Source organism: Triticum dicoccoides, chromosome 7A (genome assembly GCF_002162155.2).
Source record: "Triticum dicoccoides isolate Atlit2015 ecotype Zavitan chromosome 7A, WEW_v2.0, whole genome shotgun sequence".
Classification (NCBI taxonomy): Eukaryota; Viridiplantae; Streptophyta; class Magnoliopsida; order Poales; family Poaceae; genus Triticum; species Triticum dicoccoides.
Window position 1 is genome coordinate 684,156,095 of NC_041392.1, and position 20,404 is coordinate 684,176,498.

Sequence of the window (20,404 nt, forward strand, 5' to 3'; positions counted from 1 at the left end):
ACTGTCAGTGGCTGTGGGGGTGTCTAGTGTGGTCATTAGTGCTAATTAGGCGTGCCACATCGGCAGTCGCCGGAGTTTCGCCGGCGGCGACCATTCCGCACGGCGGGGGAACGCCGGACTTGCGCTAGGGGCATCGGATCGACGCGCCATGGGCACCAGGAGGTAGCCCGCGCCCGTGCGCATCTAGGGGGACCAACGGGAGGTGCGGGGGTGGCCGGGGTTCGCCGGAATGGAGCCCGAGGCGGCGGCCGGAGCTCGGGGTTTCGCGGGACCGGCGCTGCAGTGCACGGGAGGACGAATGGTTAAGTGCTTTGGGTTCCTCAGGTTGCGGTGAGCACGCGGGTGGGCTCAGGAGCGAGCTGCGGTGGCTGTGGCCACGGCCACGCCATGGCCGGCGGCGAGGAGCAATCGGCTCCGGTGAAAAGGCGGCTAGGGTACGGGAACGAGCGCGAGAAGGAGGGGGAATGGAAGAGTAGCTCACAGGGGTTGCGACGGTGGCCTCGGGGAGCTCGGGGAGGCACCGGAGCCGACGAATTTGACGAAGATGGCCGGCGGTCCCGAGGTTGAAGAAGACGGCGGTGGCGACGTTGCAGGGGCTCCCGCGGTGCGCTTCTCGGCGAGGAGGAAGAGGTGGTCGAGGCGGATCTCCTGGGTACTTCGGGTGGCAGTGAGGAGCACGGTGGCTACGGCGAACGGCGTCGGCGACGACGAGCTCCGCTCGGGCGCGTGCAGGGAGGAAAGCAGAGGAGGGAACGGGGTCCAGGGGAAGAGAGGGGAGGTGCAGGGGGCGAGGGGAAGTGCGTGGCGTGAGGGGGAGGCTCGGGAACGCCTCGGTGGAAGCAGGAGGTGGCCGAGGCGGCATCGGCGCTCGCCACCGAGCTGCTTCGGTGCGAGGGGAGGAAGATGACAAGGGGGAGGAGGTGGGCTGGGCCGCCAGGTGGGGGAGCTGGGCCGGCTACAGGTAAGTGGCCCAGGTACGGGTCTTTCTCTCTCTCTTTTATAATTCTGTTCTGTTTTATCTTTTCTATTTTCTGCAATTTGTTTTTGATTTGATTTAAAATATCAAATCATTTTATAAAATCCTGGAAACAGTTATGGGTGTTTTCTGAATTATTTCAGTGACCCCTAACAATTTCCAACATTTATTTGAACATTTAAATTATTTATAGTATTTAAATGCCCAAAGTCAAATACAATATGGTTTAATTCAGTGACCAAATATGCCCTGCAAAAATATAAACCATTTTTGGTAGATGCTTCCACCTCAAACCAGAAATGTTGAACATTTTTAGAGGACATTTTGAGTTCAATGAAAAAGTTTTATTTTGACCCTAGTTGAATTCATTTGGTGATAGGGCTTAGTCAATCCCCATCTCAGGTTTAAATGAAATTTAAACATGATGTAACACTCTAATGCATGCACTAGGCATTGTCAGAACTAGGGATGTGACAAAAGGGTTGGAGCCCATTAGCTCTAGACCAGATCATATAGAAGGGAGAGAGCTAGTCTTGCCCTCTCCTACCATCAGGAAACAGCTCAAGGAGCAACCATGTAAACACTTTGGCCATAGTGATCATGCGGAGACCCCGCAGAGCAGCAATAGGGGTATTTTCTCTCCGGAGAGCCCCGAAGCTGGGTAAGATTCGCCGACGTGCATGTCTTCACCTCATCCCGTTTCCAGGCACCGGCGATGTTCTACTCGCCCCCATCATGATAAGCCATCCGTTGGCATATGTCGCACCAAACCCCCGACAACTGGCCACGTGGGGCGTTTTCTGTTTAGTGGCCGCTCGATCGGTTTGTTTGGTGGCCGGTCGATCGGTCGGTTTGATGGCCCCTTCTTTTTCTGTTTTGTGGGGGACGGGGGATTTTCCTTTTTAACCGGCCGCTCGATTGCACTAGTGGGCAGCCAGCCGCCATTAGACACGTCCATTAATCTATGAGATAGGTGAATCAAAAGGCCCAGTTTTTTTAGCCTTCCTTTTATGATAGAGACGTGGGAAGGCTAAATTAATGCCAGCCTAGGCTTTTCTATGACTTAGATCCCATCAGTCAATTTTACGTTTTAAGTTACGGGCCCATCAGATTAACAGCCGGTTGTTTCTAATTTTTGTGGTAATTTCTAGCTAAATTCTCTTTTTTCTAGATGCATGTACTCATTTCCATCCGGCAAAAAGTGTGAATGGATGCATGTAGGTGGGACCCACCATCATTCATGCATGACATGCATGCAAACAGTTCTACTCGCCGCCAGGCCAAGCGCTGCCACCGCACAATGGATCCTACTTATAAAGAAAAAATGACGGACTCTAAAAACAGAATCAGTCAACGGGCACGTAGCCAGTCCCATAGAAAAAGAAATCCTTCGCTTTGTCGAGTTTATCTGTCTGGAAAATTTTCATTGCCAGTTTTAGATTTTGTGCTCATTTTCTTCTTCTTAAAAGATAATACCAATGCCAGTAATTCATACTTTTTTAGAAAATTACATGCTCTTAATTTTATTCGGTTTTATTTCTTTGAAACTACACATTTTTGAATTTGTTGTCATTTTTATTTCATTTTTTTGTTTTAAAGTGTAATATCGGTGCCACTAATTGATTCTTACTCAGGGAACTTTATTATTTTGATTTTTCCAAAGTTTCTGTTTCATTTTTTCTTTAGGGGTAATAATAATGGCACTAATTCATTCTTTGTTTGAAAAATTCATTATTTCTATTTTTTATTTCCTTTTTTATTTAAGGGTTATACCAATGCCAATAATGAAGTTTCCTTCATTTTTGTGAAAATTCTACTATTATATACTTATTCTTGCATAATATATGAAACGTAATTTTTGTGTAAACCGTGTGCAAATTTTGTCACGGTTTGTCAATAAGGGTTATACCAATGTCTATTTTTACTTTGACCAAACATATAAAAAAAGTCAACATTCACAATATCAAATCAGTAATGTTGGATTGTTATGAAATGTAGTTTCATATTGTGTTAATATTTTTTAATATAAATTAAATCAAACTGTATCATGTTTAATTTGACACAAATCTAAAACGCAGAGTATCCCTTTGCTAGGAAAAAGTGATTGACCTCGAATATCAGTCCATTGACATCTAGGCGGTCCCATTTTTCTACCCTCCTATACAAGGCTAGGAGCGGTGTCGTCCCATCATCTCTGTCACCGAGCCAGTAAATGAAGGTGTACTAAATGTGGCCTGTCTAACTTCCATGTCCTGTCTCATCTCACTACCATCAAAGCAGCTGGCTCTCTGCCGTTTCCACTGGCCACTGCAAGGAGAGGCAGCTAGTTTGACCACCGTTCCCCACACTATCTCACCGGGAGTTTCTCGCCGGATCGAGCACCGTCTTCCTGCCGCGCGCGGAGGTGAGCAGGATGGCCTTGCTCAGCGCGTTTTACCTGTCTGTACCATCTTTGTTGAGCGGAAAGATTGATTTGCTGCTTCTTTTCAGTTCACCGGAACCGGATCCGGCGGAGGGAAGCACGGCTGCCATTGCTCGCCGCCGTCTCCCAGGGTAAACCCGTCTCTCATTCCTCGCCAACTTGTTCCCTTGATTGAATCCGGCCGCCGAAACCGCCGGCGCAGCGCTCCGTCTTGGGGAGTTTCTTACGGCTGCCGCTTCTCCTTTCAGGTGACCCGAACCCGATGCGACGGAGCAGGATGCCGGACAGGAGAGGCGCGGCCGTGATCGACGACCTGCCCGACGACATCATCTTCGGCAAGATCCTCATCACGCTGCCGCCCAAGGACATCGGGCGCTGCCGCATGGTCCGCACGTCGTGGCGCAGCGCCACATTCACGCCGGAATTCATGGCCGAGTACCGCCGCCGGCAGCCGAGTACCGCCGCGCAGTTTCGTCACCCTCCGTGACGCTGCTGCCGCCGGAGCCACCAGCCAGCAGATCTGGCCCTTCCTCTGCAGTTGCCGTAAATCTTGCTGCGAGATTCGCCTCCATGCCTCCAGCGACGGCTTCCTCATCGTCTAGCGGGGAGACCGGTTCTACATCTGCAACCCGACCACCCGCAAGCACGCTCACCTGCCATTTCCCCGCCCTCCTCTGCCGCGCTCCTCCAGCATCAATCACATCTGCATACACGGCCTCTACCAGCACAAATCAACCAGGAAATACAGGCTGCTCTTGTCCCATATTGACAAGAAAGAAGCCACATTGTACGTCCTCACCGTGGGAGCCAACGAGTCGAGGAGCATCCAAGTCGTCATGCCAACACTGCCTTCGCCTTCCCCGGAACAAACGCGCTCCTTACTCTGTGCGCTATGCCGGTCCTCACCAGTCCACTACCGTGGCAATCTGCACTGGTTTTTGTACAAGTCCAATCTTCCTGGCAGCAGCAGCACCGGAGACATTATTGTGTTCGACACAGAAGCCGAGTCATTCCGCTGGATGAGAAACCCTGCCCACAACAGCATCATGAACAGGTTGTTTGACATGGAGGGCACGCCTGCTTTTCTAGGCACGTCGGCTCATCTCAACACCGCCACCACCGCCATGGATGTTTGGGTGATGCAGGACTACGAGGCTGAAACCTGGGCCTTCAGGTACCGGATCGACGTGTCGATGATAGAGGCGTCACGGCTGCTTGATTCAGCTTCTCCCAAAGAGACAAGCAAAAGGAATCTACCACTTGATTCAACAGTGAGATTTCTCAGTGGGATGACTCCGCTTAATGAGCGCGAGCTGCTGGTCAGCTTTAATGATAAACATGTCTTGCGTTGCGACACTGACGGCAAGTTCTTAGGGCTGGTGACCATTGGTAAGAAACAGTATTGTATGGAGCTTACCGACCATCGCCTCCAAGAGAGCATTATGCCGGTTCCGTCCAGTGAGATGCAAGGAGAAGATGAGGATTTTCCATTCTCCACAGAGCATGACTTCTGAAGATAGTTCGGGGTTTCTTTCTGGTTTGTTTTGCCCTTGGAGCATCTACCTATCCTGTATGAGTCATGCCTTCTGTTCTTAGCTCTTCGTAAGTATTATTAGTACTGCTGCTAGAACATGTTATTTGGGATGGTCCCAGTAGCACCTATGCTATCATCAGTTGCCGCCTATTATGATGCCTTGAACACTGTTATAATGTGCTGAACAAGAGTATCTATCTATGCTATTATATATATCTCTACTGTTTGTGCCCAACATTTACTTTCAGTTTGCAGTGTTAAGAAGCACGAACCGCATTGTCATTAAAATAAGAGATTCAGACTTGGACTCTTGCTCATGCTCCTCTTTGAGAAAAACGCTCTTGTCAGACAAATGGCATTTTTAGTTTTTGAAATGGTTAGTCTGGATCTTTCCTTCCACAGCTCATAGGCTATGTTTGCTGATCAATATATTATACCACCTAGTGGTTCTGCTCTTTTGTTTTGAGACCATTCTTGCCAGGTTGTTACTTAATTGGCACCAGGTTGTTACTTAATTGTTTTGAGACCATTATAGCTCTGTGTGTTTGTTACTTAATTGGCACCAATTTGTGTCTGGTTGTTAATTCAGTTTGGCCACCAATTTGTGTCTGCTCCTGCTTATTTTGTTGTGTCAGGCATGCGTGCATTGTGTAGCTGTTGCTTAATTAGCACCCATTTGTTTTGCCTGGTTATTTACTTCAGTGTGGTCATTGTTGAAATTTTGGGCAACCAATTTGGTCCCTTGACTTCGGTCATTTCTCCTGTCTTTGTTATGTGCTGCTTTCATGTTTAGGATCTGGTGCTTTTCGGGTAGAAACACGTTATGTGCTCTCTTGGATCAAGTTCAGTGTGCTGGTTGTCCGGTTCATCTCCGTCTAGATAAAGATTTGTAGCTTACATGCTGACAATGTTACCCGGTTTAAATATACTTTCATGTGGTTCATGTCTGAGATTGCATGGAAAATCCATCCACTTCAGTGCTGTTTGTGTAATTTTTCCCGTGTGGACCAATCAAGCATACCAGTGAAATTCAGTACTTTCCCTCAAAAAGCGCTTCATCATGGGTTGGCTTTGAGAATAAGACTGTGGTTCAAAATCAAACTTTTCTTGGGGAATATATCACAGTGCAAGTTTGTGCATTCCCCATTGCTTCTATCCTAAAAATATTGGAAGCCTGTTGTATTTTCTACCCAAGCACACTCCCGGATTTAGTAAGCACTGAAATTTGTCGTGCATGTCTGCTTCTTCTAAAAGAGAAAAAAATATGATATCTTCCCAACATGAAAAATGCTGGTAGAAACTGACTACGCGCTTTTGTATTTGCAATTTAGTTCTTGACAAAACGATCGGCTTCTGAAGGAAGGAATCTTTTATCTGTTGCTGTTCCATGTATTTCTTGCGGCATTACCAAATTTTGGATAAAAACCAATTGATAGCCAGTTTTTTCATGCTTGCCTGAATTTTAGCTTCTCGAGAGTTGGTTTTAAAACAAACCATACTATTGTAAGATATGTTTCATATTCTTTTTCTTAGCTCTTCGTTTTTATTAGCACTACTACCAGAACATGTAGTTTTGGATGCTTGCGGTGGCACTTCCGGCATATAGCATTTTTGGGTGGCATATATAACATATTATATGATCAAACGATGATTTATTTATTGGTACGTATATAAGCAATTTTGTCATGATATAAATTGAATGCAACTAGGTAGGTCCAGTTGCAAGAAAGGGAACCAAATCTGCTCATAAACAAACCCGGCAAATTAAGCTCAAGAGATTGAGTTACTAAAGCTAAGGGCACAGTAACTTTATCTGTTCCTGGAATTCTGGTGTGACACTTCCACAAGTCGGTATAGATTAACAATTGCATTGCACTAGTGGCACGACAGAGCTAATTTCGGTTGACTACAGACACGAAGCACACACATGGTTTTGCATCAGTTTCGGCTGACACAAACACAACATTCTACATAAGCAAAAGATGTGAAGCAGTTTACCATGGGCGCATCATCATAGTAGACCAACATATGCATTTAGCCTATGGCCAGCCCTTGACTAAGCGCCCTACCGATTGGCCTGAAATAGAGCTGAATTCAGTCAGTATGTCCGTCAGTCTCGCGAGGATATTCAGTAGGCATAGAAGTTCCCAAAAGGCATAGATAGAGCTTTTTTGCTGTCTTCTGTGAGGATATTGGAAAAAGAATTTATCTGTACACATCAGCTTGGTACACATCAGATAGCCCATGCATGTATCTTGTTTCCCTTGAATCTCTTGTTGTATTGTGACATTTGATGAACACAAAATGATCAAACAATTTATCTGTCAAAGTACAATGAGCATGGATTTGTTTCAGGAAGACGAAATGATCTTGGAATAAGAATTGTTTATGCCCAGACCCAAAGATATGTACATACAGTGCACTGGACTGTATCAATACAATGACCACGACTGAACTTGGCGGTAATAAAGCTTTAGAAAAGAAGGGATTTGGCAGTTACTCATATCATCCTGAAACCACCAATGCACCTCAATTATGCAAAGCTTCGGAGAAAATTAAACTTACATAAAGGGAAGAAAGAAAGTGGCACCTGACCGAGCAACAGGCCACCCAATCTGCCGGCGGGCACACACCAGATGAGAAGATCGACATGCGGGTCACGAAGAAAATGACCACCTATCAGAGATACACAGAGGGGAACAAAATGAAGCCACCGCTTAAAACATACTCCCTCCGTTCCAAAATAGACGACTCAACTTTGTACTTAAGTTAGTACAGAGTTGAGTCATCAATTTTGGAACGGAGGAAGTATGAACCGTGCTCACGCAGCCGCACACAACCACATGCAATGCCCAAGGAAGGACCACCTGTCAGCGAGGTAATCCTGCGACACTGTGCGCCAGATCGAGAGGAAGGACCACATGGCACTGAGAACAGATTGCATCGGCCATTAGCAGGACAACAGTCAACGACAGCTCGGACTGGAAATGGCCTGAGAACGCCCGTATCCACCAGGTTTGAGACTTTATCTTGACTTCGGAAGCCAGTCCAGAACAATTGTCTGTGAGTAGTTGTTTCGAAACAGTGGTGCCATTGCTGGTCTATGAGTTCATATCTAATGGAACACTCTAGGTCCTTGACACACTTAAGCGAGTGCTAAGTGCTTGCTTTCATGGGATGATCACGTTAGAATTGCCGTAGAAACTGCGACTGCTCCTGCTTATCTCCACTTAGGCGCTACAATGCCAATTTCCCATAGGGATGTCAAATCAGCCAATATATTGTTAGATGATAATTTTCTACAAAGGTGTCTAACTTGGGTGCTTTAAGATCTGTATCACTCTAACATACTCCTGTGGCGACAATTGTACATGCATGGTAGGATTGGTTACTTAAACAATGAGTATGGACTGACCGGGAGGAGTGATGCGTTTATAGTTTGGAGTTATGCTTGTGGAGCTTCTCATTAGAAACAAACCAGTTTTCATTAATTAATGACCTAAAATAAAACATAACTCGGCTCATTATTTCATGGAAGCACTTCATCGGGGAGTTCTCATGGAAATTATGGATTCTCAAGTTGTGGAAGAAGCAAATCTCAAAGAAACTGATGATATCGCATCAATAGCAGAATCATGCTTGAGAACCGAAGGAGGAGAGGCCAACCATGAAAGAGATGTAAATTGTTCATACTTCTATGATGAACAATTTCTTCCGCTTTCATGGTTAGCCTCTCGTAGTATGGTTTTCAAGTATGATTATGCTATTGATGCAATACCATCAGTTCCTTCAGCAGCTGCTTCTTGCACGACTTGAGAATCCCTAATTCCCATGAGACTTCCTTGATGTGGTGGTTCCAGATAGTAATGAGATAAGTTCTATTCGGTACCGGGGTCATTAATGAAATCAGCTTCTATCTAATAAGAAGCTTCACACGCATAACTACAAACATGACTCTTCTCAGTAGCGGGGTAGAACTCCGGGTCTAAGTATGCAAGTAACCAAATGTACGTGCGGGAGTCTGATCGAGTGATACAGACCTTGAATCACTAAACTCAGACACCTTTGAGGTAAAATTTTCATCTAGCGGTATATTAGTTGATCTGACATCTGTATGAAAATTGACACTAGCAGGTAACTAGAGATGATTAAACAGGAGCACCCGCAGCTTAGACCGCAATCCTAACGTGATCATCCCATGAAAAGCAAGCATCTAGTAACACTTACGGCGCTGTGTGTAGAAGGAGAACGGACGTTTGGCTCCCGGGAGCCATGGAGGCCTTTTTTTGAAAACAAATCAAAATTCAAACTTTTTGGTTTCAAAAAAATCTGAAAAAAATTGTGCAAGTAAACAAGTATGTTATGCCTATTTGTGTAAAATTTCAGAATGAAAAATGTTGAAATGTGAACTATACAAAAAAGACAAATTTCTGGTCCGGGAGGATGAATAGTGTCATGTGTTAAAAAGCCTCAGATTTGTCTTTTTTGCACAGCCCTCATTTCAACTTATTTTGCCCTGAAAATTTACACACGTGTGTGTTAGGCCTTCATATATATGTGTGTGTTTTTTCAGAATTTTTTGAAATGTAGAAAATATAAAATTCAACAAAATTCAAATTTTTCAAAACCGAGCTCCATGGAGCTCGGCCTCCAAAGACAATATCCGGTGTAGAAGGCCATATAAGTTTTCCACCAGAACTGAATAATTCATGCACCAGCAAAAGCGCCACTGCTTCCGTGTTCTTCAGACAGAATCCAAAATTTTGAGTTTTAGCCGATGATCAAGGCGCCGAGATCCACTGATTATCAGTTGTCAGCCCATGCAGGTTTGCAGCATGTATGGAAGATCACACAAGAAATTCTCGAGTTCCACTGACCTCTCGCCGGAAGCGCCGCCTTCTGCCGATCCGGGCCCCCCGGGGCTAGATCGGGCGACCCAGGGCCCATACGTGGCCGCCCCGGCGTCGGTCGGTGGTGCACGGTCGAACTCCACCACGAGGTGTCACGGTGGCCGGGAGGATGAGGCTTCGGGGAAGAGGAGCTCGAGAGGGGGAGGAATGGGGCGAGGGGATCCGCGGGGGAGGCGAGAAGAAATAGCGCCATGGGAGGAGAGCTCGTGGGAGACAAAAAGTGGACAACGTGCGGAGGAGAGTGATCCAAGGAGCGTTTCTCCCACGGGTCGTCGCCATCGCCAGTCATCGAGCACCACCCACCACCACCGGTGGCCAGCCAAGCCATGACGTTATCCCCTCACACACTCCGCCCTCCCCTCCCACTCCCGCTCCCGCTCCCGCCAACTTCAAACCGCCGCCACCACCGCCCGCCGCCGCCTCCCTCCCGCTCCCGCCCCCGCGCAGTCCGCCGCAGCGAACTCCTCGCCGGGGACGGCATGGCGTCGCACGGCTCGCACCCCACGCTGCTCGAGCACATGGGCCGGACCGGCGCGCCCGCCGACCTCGCCGTCCTCGTCGCCCACATCCAGGCCGCCTGCAAGCGCATCGCCGCGCTCGTCGCGTCCCCCGGCAACGCCGACCTCTCGCGGGCCAAGCCGGCCGCTGCCGGTGCCGCGTCCGCGGCCGGGCGCGACGCGCCCAAGCCGCTCGACGAATTGTCGGTGCGTGCTGCTTCCACAAGCTGTTTGATTTTGGTGTCGTACTGAGGTTGATTCTGAACGAGTGAACTGCTGTAGCTGCCAGTAGATTTTGGGATTCTGAACTGGCGAGCTGAATTCTGTAGAGTTTGGATTGTGGACATATGCACTGTGAAATGCTTTAGCTACGAGTAGATTTTTCTACATTCACAAATTTCTGCTCCTAGATTAGTTTACTTCATTTCAAAACTGTACCTCGTCTCAAGAATGACCGTCAGTTTCCACCATAATTTCACTGTTTTTTATTACTGTATCTGAGTATCTCCAATGGAACATATGCATCTTGCCATGAATAACAGCAGTAGATTCAAGTAACCTGAATACTAACTTCATTCTAAATTCAGAACGAGATCATCCTGTCGTCGCTCCAGAGCTCCGGAAAAGTTGCGGTGGTGGCGTCTGAAGAAAACGATCTCCCCGTTTGGTTGTGCGACGATGGTCCCTATGTTGTTGTCACCGACCCGCTTGATGGTTCTCGCAACATCGAGGTGTCGATCCCCACTGGAACGATATTTGGAATATATGATAGGCTGGTGGAACTCGACCAGCTTCCCGTGGAGGAGAAAGCTCAGCTCAATTCGCTGCAGAGCGGTTCTCGCTTGGTCGCTGCTGGATACGTCCTGTATTCATCTGCCACCATTTTCTGCATCAGTTTCGGTGCAGGAACCCATGGCTTCACGTTGGATAGATCGACAGGAGAATTTGTTCTGACGCATCCTTCCATGCAAATACCCCCCAGAGGTAAGTAAGATGCATATGTATATCAGTATTTCTCGCAATAGGAAAATATGTATATCGGTATTTATTAGTTTTCTGATCATCTTACTTATCAAATCTTGATTGGTTCTTTTTACCTAGTTCCAGTTTCACCGGTACTACAAGCTTTAGCAAATCAGACTTCTGAATTTATAGTGCTCAATGGGCATCAACACGACTACACGAGTAACTTTAGAAGATAGTATTATAGGATAATTTTTCTTATCTGAAATCTGAAATTGTTCCTTCTGCGACTTCAGCTATCCAGTATCCCTGTAACTTTAGAAGAATGCATGGTCTGACAGTTACTTCTATATTCCTCTCAAAATCTGTAATTGGACACAATGTCAGGACAGATATATTCAGTGAATGATGCGCGGTATTTCGACTGGCCAGAGGGCCTGAAGAAGTACATCGACACGATCAGACAAGGCAAGGGGCAGCATCCCAAGAAGTACTCTGCTCGGTACGTGTGCTCGCTGGTCGCTGACTTTCATCGGACGATCATATACGGTGGAGTCGCAATGAACCCGAGGGATCACCTTCGGTTGGTTTAGGAGGCAAATCCTCTCAGTTTCCTTGCCGAGCAGGCAGGGGGGCGAGGCTCAGATGGCAAAACCAGAATCCTGTCCATTCAGCCTGTGAAGCTGCACCAGAGGCTGCCATTGTTCCTGGGGAGAATGGAGGACATGCTTGAGCTAGAAAGCTACGGAGATGTCCAGCAGAAGGTCAATCCTGGATACGATGTCTAATGTTAAGCATGAGGTGATAGCTTCAGGTATTGTAATGAGGTAACAGATGTATATGGCAAAATCTACATTTGCAAGCACAGTATTGTCTCTGTATTTTATTTTGTTGCCTTCTTGCCTAGGCAATTGCAGAGTACTGCACAGTGGAGGTCAGAAGAATTTGATGTAGTTCACTGTGAAAACAAAATATGCAATATGGCTTTTTTTTTGTAACGCCCATACATTTTACTCTCGGGAATATATAACTTACGAGCGACCAATGTTAAATATTTAAGGCAATTTTTCTGGCAACCCTTGCATTAGCAGATCCATGTAAGCTGTAGTAATAACCAATTTTTATGCAGCAACTGAACTTATTCATCAAACACTAGTGCTGAAAGCCCAAAACTGCGAAAATGGAAGGTTATAACAAAGGACACATGAATAAACCCTGCAGATGACCAAAATACATTCCACTCTTCTATCTCTAAGCATGTTCCCATATGAGGAATTGTGACATACAGGCATACAGCCAACATCATTGGCCCTGGCCATACAGGTCACAGTACCACAGCACACAGTGACCATTGGAAGCCAAGAATGACACCTTAGATCAGCGACAGGGAGGCAAACGACAGATTGATCCCTCACATCTATCCATACACTCTATAAACATCTCTGGAAAGCGGGAGGATCACAATGAAGATAGTCACGATGTACAAAAAGATGCCGAATCTGTCCAAAGTCGGCTAAAAAGATCACTGCTCCAACGCAAGCTGCTTGTGCTTGTCCAGATCATTGAGGTAACTCGTGCGAGTGTAGTCCTCTGAATCACAGGAGTCGAACATTGGGGGCTTTGTGGGTCTAGGCTTTCCCATCAGTTCGAGTGATTCCCTATCTCCCTTCATGAAACGGACCACCTGCAACCAAAGGCATCACTTCGTCAGTTTACAGAACTCATTTTGCACTTGAGGCGACAGGGACACCCAAATCACTCACCGATTTCATGCTAGGCCGCAAGTTTGCGCTGTGGTGGATGCACATGGACGCCACTGCCAGGGTGAGTGCCATCTCTTCTGGGTCATATCCAACATCAAGAGAAGGATCCACCAGCCCCTTCATGTTGTTCGACTCGAGCAGCGGTTTTGCCTTTGAAATGATCAAAAGAAATTTATGAATCCAAAGGGTTCAGAAGTATGTAACTATCCGGCTTTATGTTTTCCATGCACATTTTAGGACTAGAGTTGAGTCAGTTTGCTCTATTTATATTTATATGATCAAACAATAATTCAGTGAGCTAATTGGAATCTACTTGTGAAGTATATCAGAGCAATCTGCTATACTCACCCATATCACCAGGCTCTGTCTAGAAGAGTCCACGGCTTTCCGCCCTGTCACTAGTTCAAGAAGCAATACTCCGTATGCAAACACATCCGTCTTCTCATTTATGATCCCGTGCATGAAGTACTCTGGGGCCATATAACTGTAAAAGGGGGTAAAATCAAAGTTGAAATAACAATGACACATTGTTTTGGTCCACTAGGAAGATTTTTTCTCTTTTCAAAAAAAAGAGGAAAGCTCTGGGCTCTGCATCAACTGATGCAAGCAGCCAGTCTGGTGGGAAGCATGAAGTCATCATGAACATGGAGCAGTATTCAGAAATATATGAAACTCACCCGAATGTGCCTTCAATGGGGAATACAACCTGATGGGTGCATTTGTCAGGAAGCCACTTCGCAAGGCCAAAATCTGAAATCTGTGCAATGAGGGAGCAAAAAATGCATCAGTTTACATCATCAGGAGTAGTAGAATGGGCTAGGGCTAGTGTAACACTAATACGTACCTGAGGTTGATAATCTTCAGTTAAAAGAATATTTGAAGGCTTGATGTCTCTGTGAATTATGTGCCGATGGCAGCCTTCGTGTAGATAAAATAGCCCTTCAGCGATTCCAAGTGCGATATTGAACCGGGCCTTCCACTTGAGGGCTCCCTTTGCACCTGATCAGCCAAGCTCCATTAGTCATTACAATTACAGCACCTCTAAAGTACACTCTTATTTGAGTGGTCCTTTTCATTAGAAAAGGGTATGATCATGCATATGTTTTCAACTGAAGAAGTACTACATGAAGTGATGGTGCAATAAGTATATACATAAATGCAAATTATGAGCTTAATATGCACTCAACGGACATCAGCATTTAAGATACTTTTTAAGTGTTCACGTTGTGTTGGCGTACATGTCAAGATATTTGCTCTATTTCTCCTTTTTTGGAAGCCACCGCAACAAGTCAACTGTATCATTCATTGCCTAACTAACAAATTGTTCAGAGGACTGTACCATGGAGAAGAGAAGCCAAGCTTCCATGTGGTGAGAACTGAAGAACCAGGTGCAAGCCCCCTTCCACACTGAACCCCAAGAGCTGTGCCGCGTTTGGGTGGTTGACGTGCGCTATTATTCCAAGCTCGGATAGGAAATCGCTGATCCTGTCCTCCTTGTTGCCGCCTTTTGTTAACCTTTTCACCGCCACAAACTGTCCATCAGCAAGCTGTCCTTTGTACACCTCAGCGTGCCCTCCCTTTCCGATCAAATTATCTGGTAATATCGTACATTCAGATGTCAGGCAAAAATGTTTAGAGATAATTAAGACACAAAAAAGTAATCAATTCTGGCCAATAATGGCACTTTTAGTCTACTTGGAAGGAAGAAATAGAACTAGTATTAGGTTTCCACATCATATGGTCACAATTGTTGGAGGTACCACAATCTTGAAAACTGGACAAGCTAAAGAAACTAGTACAGAGTGACAACTGATGACAATAATGTGGTCTGGTACTTGAATTTTCCAACTAGCAACCAGTAACAACCATCATTAACCTAAGGAACAGTTCATGATTAGGACCTCAAACCCCCTTCAATCAGTGAAATCATGGGAGTACAATTATAAACCCATTTCTTTACGGCAAAGCCACATCCCACAAGCTTTGCAATGATAGTAACAGAGCCCAATTATCAAGGGCACTGAATGACAGCAACATAGGAGTTAGTGTTGCATGTTACCTGAACTGAATCTGTCAGTTGCAGCGCAGAGCTCGTCGTAGTCGAAGCTCCTCCATGATGGCCTCCACTTCTCGATCTCAGGGAAGATCTCCGGGGCGATTGCGCTGCAGTCCATCTGGTTCTTGCCCCTCCGCATCCTCCCCAGGTACCTTTTAAGCCCCGTGCTCTTGGACCGCTGAGGGAACGTCACCGCCCTGGCCATCAGCTTCTTCCTGCTGAGTATCAGCCCACTGATCAAATTCCTCCACTGCAGCGGCTGCACGCTGCGGCTGGGCTCCGCCGGCTGCTCGACGGAGGAGCTCTCGTCAGAGTCGACGCTGCCGGACACCGATATGTCCAGCACGGCGCGGGGAGAGCTCTGGTCGGTGCACAAGCTGTTCTCATCATTGCAGCTCTTGGAGAACATTTCAGGCACCTCTTTGCCACCTCCATCAGAACCGGCACACTGGCTGCTGCTGCTGTCACTGCTATGCCCCTCACTGGTATCTTCACTCGGTACAGCGGCATCAGTTACCGAACCACTGCTGCCGCAATCCGCATCGGCAAGTTCGCCTGAGCTTCTCCTGCTCTCTTCCTGGGCCGCTCCTTGCACTAACCGGACAGACAAAAAAACAAGATTTACACAAATCAGCAGGAGCAGCCACAACAAGTCTGCATGGCAACAAAACCGAAGTCTCTATTCATGGACAAAACCAACCACCAGCCATGAAAAACAAGACAAAGCCCGCTGCCCGTCGCCGCAAGGTACAAATCATTGTCACACACAAGGCCCCATTCTATTTTTCCATTCCATTCCATGATGATTCATGATAGGGGGACGTTTGTGCTCCTCTGGTTCGGCGATGAAAAGCACATGCTGCCATGTTGATTTGCCAACCCCATGCAGGGATCCCCGCCCCCTAACAAATTGACATCTGCACCACCACCCCCTCCAAAACTGATGCTTTCCTTGCGCCTACCCCGTCCAAGGCTGCAACGGAACGGAATGGAATGGAATTCACCCATGCAGGGACATGTAGGATCAAGTGGGTGCGGATTGATAAAGAAATGTGGATGTCAACTTCGGGGATTTTGGTAGGGGATGGGGAAATTTTGGGGGAATTTGACATGCTAGCAGTCTTTTATTTGGAGAGATACTGGAGACAGCTCAACCTAAAATTTAAAACTGTTGGAAATAGGGCCGGAATCCGAAAACTGATATCAATAATCTCTCCTCAAAAAGACTAAGCTCTTGGTCAGTCCTGGAGCACGTGTGGTGGCACAAATTCAATTCTTGGGATTGAAATGAGGTAAATTAAATTTGGGTGAATTTGACAACCTGCCAGTCTTTTATTTGGAGATATACAAGAGACAGCTCAAGCAAATATATAAAACTGTTAGAAACAGAGCCAGGATCATAAAACTGACATCAATAATCTCTCCAAAAAAGACTAAACTCTCCGTCAGTCCTGGGAACACGTGTGGCGGCACAAATTGAAACTCTTGAGGATCGAAATGGGACCAAAAAAATAGCTTAATTTTTTATTGCTACTACTACTAAAAAAGATATCCCGCATCTGCTTACTAAAGCACGATAATCATCAACTGCCTCTGTTTCATCAAACCAAAAATACTAGTAAACACTTGGTCAGTTCTTGGACTGGAACACGTGTGGTAACAGCACGAATTAAATCCTTTGAAGATTGATTGAAATGAGACCGAAAATAAAATAGCTTGAATTTAGTGAATACTAAAAAAAGGAGAGATTCTGCAATCCGCCTGATGAGGCAGGAGAATCAGAGGAGGAAGCAGAGGATCCGGCTAATTACTCACACCGGGGCAGCAGCAGCAGCAGTACAAATGAGGAAAGCAATCAATCAGTAGCCACGGCGCTCACCTTCCTCGCCGGAGCCAAGGAGAGGATCCTCCGCCCTCTCCGCTCCTCCTCCTCCTCCGCCGCCGCCGCCGCCTGCAGGTTCAAGCAGGAAAAACTCCCAGAGTTTCGTCATGGCCCCGCCGGCATCGCCGGACGGACGGAAGCAGGAAAGCAGAGGGGGAGAAGGAAGCAGAAAAATATTGTGTTGGGAGCACCAGAATCTGGTAGAGAGGTTGAAGAAGGATACCTTCCGTGGAGGCCATTATATCCCTCCCCTCCTCTGCTTCCTTGCCGCTGGTCGCCAAGAAGTTCGCTTTCGAGGACAGGGACGGGGACCGAGCTTGAGGAAACCTCAGCAAGGACGACCGCTGCTCCTCCCACCGCCGGTGCCTTCTCCTCGCATTGAAGAGAGGAGACTACTCCTCCAAGACACAACACTGTTTGAATCACCGGACAGGGGAGGCGGGGAGAGACGGAGGCAAACACTCCAGCTACGAGCGGCTGGTAGGCAGAGTACTATGGAGCTCTGCACGGCGACCAAGAAAATGGAGGACGCAGGGGATGGATGGGGGCAACCGAAATTAATACGGGAGGGGGGGAGAGAGAGGGAGGGGTGGCGGTTCTTTTTGAAACTGGGGCGGCGCTTCTTCCCCCTCCGCCGCAGATATTCCTCGCTTCTCTGAAAAGCAGCGAACAATGCGGAGGAGAGAGGTCTAGAGTGGGGGAGAGAGAAGGCGATGAGCGATGAGGGTTCTCTCTGGTGCACTGCAACTTTATGTAGTGACCTGCTGCTGCTGGGTGCCCACACAACGCAGGCCAAGACAAGGCTAGGGAATAAAATAGGTTTTGCAATACTTTTTGTGCGATCTACTCCCTCCGTAAACTAATATAAGAGTGTTTAGATTACTAAAATAATAATCTAAACGCTCTTATATTAGTTTACAGAAGGAGTAGATTTTATAATATGTTTTTGTGAAAGAAAAAAAAAGAATTGTGGTGGTAATGGAACGGTTCTCATGGTCTCATGGAGTGATGCAGGAGGAGGGACGAGTTGGTGGTGGGGAAGACAATATAATTAGTGGATCCTGATGGTGCGTTTGTCTTCTTTCCATGGCGCTGTGCTCGGCTCTAGTAAGTACTCCCTCCGTTCGGAATTACTTGTCTCGGAAATGGATGTATCTAGAACTAAATTACATCTAGATACATTCATTTTCACGACAAGTAATTCCGAATGGAGGGAGTACATCTTTGGTGCGTGGATTAGATGTTGCTGTTAGTGTTAGGGGCGGGGCGATTAAGCTGATGGTGTGGTTTGATCCTTTGCGTGATTAGGGATTAGAGAAGACTACTTTGTGCGTGTTGGATGCGGCGGTAGGGTTCGGGTGTTGGGGAGTGAGCCGTGCCTTTCCTGTGGATGGAGTCCTACAACCATCGCCCTTTTTTCTTGGTCTATTCGATCAAGTACAATAGGATGACAGTAGGCGGGTTGTAAGTCTTTAAATATTATATTTTGGATAAGTTGGAGAAGAGAGAGGAGGAGAGAGAAGAGAAGCGAGCTACTGATTAATAGCCGGCTGTAGCACGTGCTTTTAGGCATGTTGTGAGAGAGAAAGATGGGTTATATATAAAAATAATAATACATATTTATATACAACTATTATACTTGCCGGCTATAAAATTGCCTATAGATAATGTGGCAAGACCATATAGCCAGCAGCTAGCTGTACTATTAACCATGCTCTTCTGCTACTCCTAGCGGCTCGTTTCTCAACAGAATATTTTAGGCATGGGATGGGAGATCAGGTGTTGGCACTGAGCTAAGAACACTCCGTTTTGCATGGCCATGTGCTCATTTAGCACCGGGGGCACATGCGTTGGAATGGACAACGTGAAAATGCATGCCCTGATTTGGCGTGAAAGCGGCACGGCCGGTTGGCAAAATTCATGGATCGTGCCTCGTTGCCTGTTTGCTCCACGTTGAGGTGGCAATCAAGGCCCGGCGCAAAAGGTCGCACAAAGCATCCCTTGGGCCAAGGGATAATTGCATCGCCGCTTGTGATTAAGGAGGGATCGGGACCAGTGTTTTTGGTTGTCAATGTAACAGGGTTTTACAGTAAAAAGAATATGGCTTTCACACCGAAACACTGCCGCCTTCAGACCTGACATTAGTAGTACCTGATTTCAGTTCTCAATAGGTTTTACAATAAAGTTCGTTTTCACACCAAAATACTCCCCATGTTCCACAACAAAAACTAGCAGTACCTTATTACAGTTTTAAGCATTTCATTTTGAATTTTTTAAACATTTGGGTAGGATAATTTACTAGCTACTAATAGGGATAAGAAAATGGCTCAGCGGATGGTCACATGGCCTTAATGGGTTCAATTTAATTTATGCATGACTATATACCAATATAAAAAGATCCAAAGGGCTAGATTTAATTAATTTTGACCATCAAACGATGTCAACCAAACAACCTAAATTGCTTCAATAGTGAGCGCTCAACATGTTTAGTCCGCAATTAATATCGTATCAAATATCAACATTTGCGATAATCACTTGATTAACATGTAATTGATATCTTATAGTATAATATCAACGTGCAATTAATTTTCTCTCTAATATTAACACGCATTGCGTGTCCGCATTTACCAGTACTTTCTCCGTTTCTTTTTAGTCTGCATATAACATTTGGTCAAAGTCAAACTTTGTAAAGTTTGACCAAATTTATAGGAAAAAATATCAACATCTAGAATACTAAAGCTATATGGTATGAAAATTAATTTCATGGAGCATCTAACAATATTGATTTCATATTATGAATCTAAATATATTTTTTATAGACTTAGTCAAAGTTAACCAAGTTTGATTTTGATCAAATCTTATATGCAGAGTAAAAAGAAACTGAGGGAGTATAACATAGTGGTACACTGGTGCTCCAGCATGAATGCAAAGAGGACATGTGGGTTGGGTCTTCTCCTCAAACTGACGCGTGTTAACATAGTGTTGTAATTACCGGGGAAAGTTATGCAAGAAGAACTAAAGAATGTCAGGGTATCTTCAAAGTTGACCCTCAAATCGCATCTATCCGTCCAGTTCAAGAATGTGAGGGTATCTTCAAAGTTAACCCTCAAATCGCATATATCCGTCTAGTTCAAGTTGTTTTGTCCTCCAATATGGTATCTCATTTATCACATTTAGTGTCCCATAAATCAGAAGCAAACTAGGAAGGAGGGCTTTGCGGGAGTCCAAACCAACTGACGTCATGCTCGCATCCGATAGCCTGAACCCACCCAAAGACCTCTCCCGTGCTTTCTCTCCAACGGATGTGCTGCTTCCTACGCCGTATTCATGCCGTCCAGAGCGGCAACGGCAGGGCAAGGCTATCGCGGCCCTGTGCCCTTCCATTGCTGGAAGGACTACTT

At 46.1% G+C, this 20,404-nt stretch overlaps 4 protein-coding genes across 16 annotated transcripts; 2 read left to right on the forward strand and 2 right to left on the reverse strand.

Moving 5' to 3' along the window:
• Positions 1–3,241: 3,241 nt before the first annotated feature.
• LOC119331501 lies at positions 3,242–5,153 on the forward strand. 3 transcript variants are annotated; one of them, XR_005160534.1, is made up of 3 exons: positions 3,242–3,380; positions 3,467–3,529; positions 3,647–5,153. XR_005160534.1 is itself a non-coding variant. In XM_037604665.1 (2 exons), exon 2 carries the CDS (start codon positions 4,235–4,237, stop codon positions 4,910–4,912), a length of 678 nt encoding a protein of 225 aa, XP_037460562.1. In that variant the 5' UTR covers positions 3,242–3,380; positions 3,467–4,234; the 3' UTR covers positions 4,913–5,153. The 3 variants fall into 3 exon arrangements, 2 of the variants coding, with proteins under 2 accessions (XP_037460562.1, XP_037460563.1); XM_037604665.1 differs by having other exon boundaries at positions 3,467–5,153; XM_037604666.1 differs by having other exon boundaries at positions 3,288–3,529.
• A 1,450-nt stretch (positions 5,154–6,603) lies between these two features.
• Positions 6,604–10,062, reverse strand: LOC119331500. Of its 9 annotated transcripts, none has more exons than XR_005160528.1 (3): positions 9,810–9,938; positions 7,523–7,608; positions 6,604–7,442 (listed from the first exon to the last, which is right to left on the reverse strand). XR_005160528.1 is itself a non-coding variant. In XM_037604662.1 (3 exons), exons 1-3 carry the CDS (start codon positions 10,033–10,035, stop codon positions 6,972–6,974), a joined length of 594 nt encoding a protein of 197 aa, XP_037460559.1. In that variant the 5' UTR covers positions 10,036–10,062; the 3' UTR covers positions 6,604–6,971. The 9 variants fall into 9 exon arrangements, 2 of the variants coding, with proteins under 2 accessions (XP_037460559.1, XP_037460560.1); XR_005160533.1 differs by lacking the exon at positions 9,810–9,938 and adding an exon at positions 7,800–9,491 and having other exon boundaries at positions 6,604–7,253; XR_005160530.1 differs by lacking the exon at positions 9,810–9,938 and adding an exon at positions 7,800–9,491.
• LOC119331499 (fructose-1,6-bisphosphatase, chloroplastic-like) lies at positions 10,045–12,343 on the forward strand. 2 transcript variants are annotated; one of them, XM_037604660.1, is made up of 3 exons: positions 10,045–10,546; positions 10,927–11,323; positions 11,690–12,343. In XM_037604660.1, the coding sequence occupies exons 1-3, from the start codon at positions 10,169–10,171 to the stop codon at positions 11,893–11,895; spliced, it is 981 nt and encodes a 326-aa protein (XP_037460557.1). In that variant the 5' UTR covers positions 10,045–10,168; the 3' UTR covers positions 11,896–12,343. The 2 variants fall into 2 exon arrangements, with proteins under 2 accessions (XP_037460557.1, XP_037460558.1); XM_037604661.1 differs by having other exon boundaries at positions 11,695–11,845.
• A 150-nt stretch (positions 12,344–12,493) lies between these two features.
• Positions 12,494–17,724, reverse strand: LOC119331498 (receptor-like cytosolic serine/threonine-protein kinase RBK1). Of its 2 annotated transcripts, XM_037604659.1 has the most exons (9): positions 17,227–17,724; positions 17,001–17,072; positions 15,125–15,715; positions 14,405–14,659; positions 13,910–14,064; positions 13,743–13,822; positions 13,414–13,549; positions 13,066–13,215; positions 12,494–12,986 (listed from the first exon to the last, which is right to left on the reverse strand). In XM_037604659.1, exons 1-9 carry the CDS (start codon positions 17,240–17,242, stop codon positions 12,825–12,827), a joined length of 1,617 nt encoding a protein of 538 aa, XP_037460556.1. In that variant the 5' UTR covers positions 17,243–17,724; the 3' UTR covers positions 12,494–12,824. The 2 variants fall into 2 exon arrangements, with proteins under 2 accessions (XP_037460556.1, XP_037460555.1); XM_037604658.1 differs by having other exon boundaries at positions 17,001–17,724.
• Positions 17,725–20,404: the final 2,680 nt, after the last annotated feature.